The sequence below is a fragment of the Asparagus officinalis genome, chromosome 1 (genome assembly GCF_001876935.1).
Source record: "Asparagus officinalis chromosome 1, Aspof.V1, whole genome shotgun sequence".
Classification (NCBI taxonomy): Eukaryota; Viridiplantae; Streptophyta; class Magnoliopsida; order Asparagales; family Asparagaceae; genus Asparagus; species Asparagus officinalis.
The window spans coordinates 16,801,425-16,808,044 of NC_033794.1; the positions used below are offsets into that span (position 1 = coordinate 16,801,425).

General features: G+C 34.1%; 1 protein-coding gene and 1 long non-coding RNA gene across 2 annotated transcripts; both read left to right on the forward strand.

The window, feature by feature from the left end:
• LOC109819713 lies at positions 415–3,397 on the forward strand. Its single transcript, XR_002241592.1, has 2 exons — positions 415–480; positions 3,238–3,397. It is a non-coding gene; the product is annotated as an uncharacterized LOC109819713 (long non-coding RNA).
• LOC109819706 lies at positions 3,694–6,186 on the forward strand. Its single transcript, XM_020385538.1, has 4 exons — positions 3,694–3,837; positions 4,707–5,259; positions 5,358–5,583; positions 5,682–6,186. Exons 1-4 carry the CDS (start codon positions 3,764–3,766, stop codon positions 6,173–6,175), a joined length of 1,347 nt encoding a protein of 448 aa, XP_020241127.1. The 5' UTR covers positions 3,694–3,763; the 3' UTR covers positions 6,176–6,186.

Sequence of the window (6,620 nt, forward strand, 5' to 3'; positions counted from 1 at the left end):
CGGAGGATACGGGTACTCATTAGCAGGATCAGGGACCGACGGCTCAGGTTCAGGATTCTATTGCGGCACGGAGACAGAGGAGAGACATACGTAAGGTGTTAGTCACATAGAATTAGAAAATGGGATATTTTTTTATAGTGTTAGTCAAGTAGAACTTTTTAAGAACTAGAACTGCATTATTTTTTTGATGCGTTAGTCAAATAGAATTCTACTAGAAATAGAATTGGGATAATTTGTCATAATTATCCCACTAATTATACTACCTATATATATAGCCATAAATTCACCTCTCAAAAATTGTCCTACCCATTGAAAAGAAACAATCAGGAATAAAATTGAAACGGCGGTTCCACCTCCCTCCCCCTCTTCTCTCCGATCATCTTTCCAGTGCGTCAGCTCTGCCCTAGAAAATTAATCTCGGCTCCGACGTATACTCTTCTCTGGCTTCATCAACTCCTCCGGCGCCGTCCACGAGATCAGGTATAGCTTCAGTGATGATCAGGCCTTTAATTTTCTTGTAATTAGATCAAAAAAACGATTCCTTTTTCTAATTAGAACATGATACACAAGCTTTTATGATTAAGGTTTATATAAAATTAGGGTTTATGTATTTTTTCTACATCTGTGCTAGTCAATTTCCTAATGACATAGAACAACTTAGATAAATTGTCAATTTCCTAATGACATAGAACGGATTGTATTTTGTCTACATCTGTGCTGGTCAATTTCCTAATGACATAGAACAACTCAGATATCTTTAAGTTGTCAATTTTCTAATGTCAATTTCCTAATGACATGTTATTTCTTAATTATTCAACATTGTAGAGCGATCAATTGGTCTTGTAACTAAGCTATATAATTTTTCCTTCAATTTATAGGTAAATTATAATCATATAAAACTCTAGAAACAGATTATTCCTTTGCTGTTGTAATACTTTCCAGAACAGATCTTTTTATCCACTATGCTTATTGTGGTAATTTGATCAGTAGTGACATTTTGATTTTGTGGACCTTGCAAGTCTCCTCCTTCTACGCCCTTACAATCCTAACATTTTTGTACGAATATATCCCATAACCAACCAGAGAAGCCAAAGCCTGATTTGCTGAATGCAGAAAGTCTTGTATTACCTCTAAAGTTCTCATGTCCAACAAATGATGTCCTTTATATTTGTAAAGTTGGGTTAATTGTGGATGAATACCTTGTACTATCGCCTAATTGCAGATAGGCCCCCCTGTAGGTCTACAGATAAACCCTCGAGTGAAATTTTTGACTCTTTAGATGGAGAAAGAGATTTAGAGAAAGAGATGTCGTTTTTCTTGGGGTAGTTCTGAGAAATAAATGTTCGGAGGGTAAGAGAGTAAAATAAATTGACTATGGGGGTCATATATGCCCTTAGGCGATAGTGCAGGTGGTCTAGCCGCAATAACAGAAGTACAGGGAGTCTATCCGCAAATGGGCAATAGTATTGAGGGTCTATCTATGATTTACTCCAAAGCTCAATTAGGAATCATGCACTATCATCAGGGAAAGCTTCATAATATAGCTAAAACAATCATCAGGGAAAGCTTCATAATATAAGAAGGATTAACAGAGTATGCCAAAAATCCATAATCAGGATGGCAAGGGAAATATGAGATAGTAAAGAGTGGTCTATTTCCTTATTCTTTCTTAAAATGCTGTAAATATTACCTGACACAACCTAATTCTTTCCTAATATACAAGAAATTTGTTTTGGATCAAATTGTTTAAAAATAAAACTGATCACCATTAGCTAGTTCTAATGACATAGAACAACTCAGATATCTTTGGTTGGAGGTTGTCTGAAAACCATGAAGTTCTAACTATCTATTGATCGTGTAGGTTTCTTTATGAGCCCATGTCAACCATAGCTTGGAACACTGATCACTATTAGCTAGTGCTAATGACATAGAACAAGTCATTTCATAAGAAAAAATAAAACTCATCATACAGCACTCTATTTACATAGAGTTAGAAACGGAAACCTTTGATAGATACAATTCTATTTTTAGTGATTCTCATATTAAGAAGGGTTGTTAGTCAGAAAGTTGTTCTTTTCTTAACAAATAAATTTGTGGTTACATCAAATATCTGTGGCTTTTGTGTCCAATCCTTCAAATCTCATGCCGGATCAAGTGGGGTTTTGATTTCAGGTCTGAAATTTAATGCTTACATACTTTCAGATTGAATAGCTAAGACAACATATTTAACACACAGAAAACGACTAAATTGCTAGATTATTAATCAGAGTCCCATCATGTGCTTGCTATCATTTGAGACTAGTACCATAAAATGTACATATTTTGATCCACATGATTGGAGTCTTCTCTTCAGTTAATATCTGCATCATATTTATCTCAAATAATTTCTATTATTATAGCCTAATGCATCTTGCTTACTAACTACAATATTGCTTATAAAGCATTTGTCATATTTAGGAAAGCTTGATATTGTTGTTGGTTAATCAAATTCTCATTTGATTGAACTTCTGGTGACTACATTTTGTCATGCATAATGGATGTTGTTTTCAGCCAAATCCAAATGCAGCGATATTTTCTATGTCATGCAATGAACGCATCAATATTTTTTATATAATGCCATAAAGCATCATGTAAGTAGAAGTTTTGTTTTTGTTAAGTTATAATTGGAGCTTCAGTGTCTGCAAGCTGTGTACTATTTTTGGAGAAATTCTTAGATGCTATTAGAAGGTACTGACAGTTTAATGAAATTAACTATTTCTATTTTATTGCAACTGCCTTTTGCTCTAGTTTTCTCCAGCAAGGTATTATTTTCAGCCTATTATTAGCTCCTTTTACATGCTGGGGATTATGGAGCACATAAACAAAGCACACAATAAGAAGTGTAGGTACTAATACAAAAGAAAGAGTTTTTTACGTGATTCTATAATCCATGGTTCTATAATCCACCTGTAGCTTGAAGAAAAATTACACACGAGTTTTTTACGTGATTCTATAATCCATGGTTCTATAATCCACCTGTAGCTTGAAGAAAAATTACACACATTCCCATATTTATCCCCACAAATGTTTCTAGCTTGTCTCTATATTGTAGGAGCTGAAGCCTAATAACCCGAAAATCTTCATCTGTGTTCACATTATTATTATATATGTGCTTGTTCTTTTTATATTAGATGCATTTATATTTTAATCCAATTCCATATTTGAGATTATGAAAAGTTATTTTTGAATTTGTTATAGGATGGACATAAGATCACAGAGTCAAAATCAAGAAGAAATATTTCGAGGTCAAGAAAGTGAGGGACAGAAAAAAGCAAGGATGGATTATATGATATGGACTGAAGCAGAGGCTAATGAATTGCTTAGACTGTTAGTAGAGGAAGTTAAGAATGGAAATAAACAAGCAAATGGCAGTTTTAAAAAGCATGTGATTATGAGGAATGTGATACCCCCTCTGGTTGAAAATTTTGGAAAAGATTTTAGATATAATCATGTAATGAACAAGATAAAGCAATGGAAGAGAAAGATTGCACCTGTTGAGATCCTGATGAAAAATAACTCTGGTTTTGGTTGGGACCCTAGCACACAGAAATTTACTTGTCCCGACGAAGTGTGGAATGGCATTTTAGAGGTTGGTTTATGTCATGGAAATGATTTTAGGTATAATCATGTAATGAACAAGATAAAGTAATGGAAGAGAAAGATTGCACCTGTTGAGATCCTGATAATGTGCCATTATTTGGTTTTGTACCATCCACTCTGAATAATGGTAAACGAAGGCGTAGGTCAATTGGTACTACAGGCACATCCTCTACATCTTCCCAGTTATCGTTGCAAGAGGTAGGAGATGGAGTTGTCACTGTAGGTAAAGCTTTTCATGAGTTAGTTGATGAGTTGAGGAAGATAAGAAAAGGTCGGAATAAAGAATGGGTTGATGCTGTTATGTCTACTTCTGAATTGACTAAGCCACAAAAATGGAATATCCTCAGTGACAATATCTCACAGGACATGAAGGATGCATTTATTGACATGGATGCAAAAGACCGCTATGAGTTTCTACATTTTAGGTTGACTGGTGAGATAATGAATGATGGTAATGATGGGACTCAAGCCAATTCTGATCCAAATGGTGAACATTATGATTCTGATTTCTTTGAAGATGTTTAGAGGCAATAATTTATAAGTTTAGGATCTTTCTATGTTTTTTAAGATTTGTTATGGTGTTAGGATTATGAGGAATTTCATATTGTCAAACTATTTTTCATTGAATAGGTGGAACTTGGGATAATGTCATGTTTTTTTAAAGATTTGGAAAGTACTTTTAGGATCAATTTTATTTCAATTTGTCAAAACTATTTATTTTTAGGATGTTGCTATGCTTTTGTTTTTTTTTGTTTATATTATGTTCTTATGTTATTTGACTTGTCAGCTATCTTAGTTTGGTGCATTTAATGGATAAAATTTCTATATGTATCATCCCAACAAATGATTCTTGTATGTTGTGTAGATGAGAGTAGTGCAATTTTATGTTTTCTTCTATTTTTCAATAGTTTAGTGATTAACGATTAGCATATAGGTCAATATTTCTTAATTGATTTCTACTTTGTGATCGGTCCCATTGTGTGCTACTAATAGAGTGCTTTATTTATTTCCTATGCACATAAGTTTCAAGTAAAGTGATTATATTTCATTGGTTATATTATTAATAGGATGGAGGAAGATCAAAATTTGCCCATTTTATATTTTCATCATGAAGACTTCGATGATAATCTTTTGATTCGCATAATCGAATTAGCTGCTGAGGCTGCAGATCTGATCACAAAGATATCAGCACTTTTATCACAGGAGTTCATAGCAAATACGCTTAATTTTCGAAGTCCTCGACGTGGTATTACAGATCTTGGTCTCACATACTTACAGTCTAAGATGGATAATCATCCACAAGATTTTCGTAGAATTTATCGCATGTACCCAGATTGCTTCATGAAGTTATGCAATATCTTAAGAGTGCGGGGCCACATACAAGACACATACCACATTAGTGTTGAGGAGATGATTGCTATTTTTCTTCTCACGGTTAGTCAGAATCAACGATACTCTGTTGCAACTGATCGATTTGATCGTTCAAAATGGACCATCAGTGTATGTTTCAATAAAGCATTACAGGCCTTGGTAACTTTAGCATCATGCTTGATGGCATCACCCCCTACTGATCCACCTGATAAGGTTAAATCAGAATCTCGCTTTTGGCCTTATTTCAAGGTAATTCTTATTGCTTTAGATTTTACACACACGCAGACACACATGCATGCGCGCCACACACACATCACTTGAGATCGTCTGACACATTGATTATTCAGGACTGTATCGGTGCAATAGATGGGACTCATATACCGTGCATGGTGTATAACATAGATCAGACGCCCTATCGAAATAGACATGGTTTTCTCTCTCAGAACGTCTTGGCAGCTTGCACATTTGATCTCAAATTCATTTATGTCTTAGCTGGGTGGGAGGGTTCTGCTAATGATGCAAGAGTCTTGAAGGATGCAATGAGTAGACCTTATGGACTTCCACTTCCACAGAGTAATAATCTTTTTTATAATATTTTTTCTATCAATTAAAGAATATTTTTTAGTTTTATAATATTTTTTTCTCATTCTTATTTTTATTCTTGTTTGCAGATAAATTTTATCTAGTTGACTGCGGCTATCCAAATAGGCTACAATTTCTTGCTCCATACCGAGGTCAAAGGTACCATCTTTCAGAGTTCGGCCCAGCTAATAATCGACAACGACCACGAAATTCAAAAGAAGTTTTCAATCATCGGCATGCGTCTCTTAGAAATTGTGTCGAGCGCATCTTTGGAGTTTTTAAGTCAAGGTTCACTATTTTCAAGAGCCAACCTCCAGGTTTTTCATATGCCACACAAATAAAGATGTTCGTTGCATGCGTCGGATTGCATAACTTTTTAAGATTGGAGAATACAAATGATGACTTCGACATTTATGATCTTCCACTAGAAGCTCCACGAAATATTGCTGATGCGGATGATGACTCCGATGAAGAAGATGAGTTACAGACTCAACAGACTCAACGAGCAGCTGCAGGAGCTTGGAGAAATTCTATGGCAGAGGCCATGTGGGATGATGGAAGTCGAGTCACTCTAGGGATTTAGATTTTTATTTAGTTGTAAAATATTTTATTATTTGAGATGAATAGTGATGTTTTATTACATTATATTTTATAGTTATTACTAGACTAATCAATTGCTTATCAATCTTATATTTATTTTAATATACAATTATTAACAATAATAATTTATACCCACCATTACTCTACCAAATTATCCTACCAAATTATCACACTTCATAAAATTATCCACCATTATCCCACTAAATTATCCTATCAAATTATCCCACTTCAAGAATTATCCATCATTGTTCCACTAAATTATCCCAGTGTCAAAAAATTATCTCACTTTAGCAATTATCCCAGTTTTACTTAAAAAGTTCAATGTGACTAACCCCCCCAAAGAGAAAATCTTATTAACTAATATCTTATTCACTTCAATTCTTATTAACTAATCTCTTCAAAAAAATTTATTAATTAATATCTTACTA

What these genes read in the sequence shown, in the direction of transcription:
- LOC109819706 (XM_020385538.1), top strand. Translation starts at nt 3,764, where the DNA reads ATGGTAAACGAAGGCGTAGGTCAATTGGTACTACAGGCACATCCTCTA. An exon ending in CCCAGTTATCGTTGCAAGAG is followed by an intron (nt 3,838 to 4,706) that starts GTAGGAGATGGA and finishes TATTATTAATAG; the next exon opens with GATGGAGGAAGATCAAAATT. An exon ending in GCTTTTGGCCTTATTTCAAG is followed by an intron (nt 5,260 to 5,357) that starts GTAATTCTTATT and finishes TTGATTATTCAG; the next exon opens with GACTGTATCGGTGCAATAGA.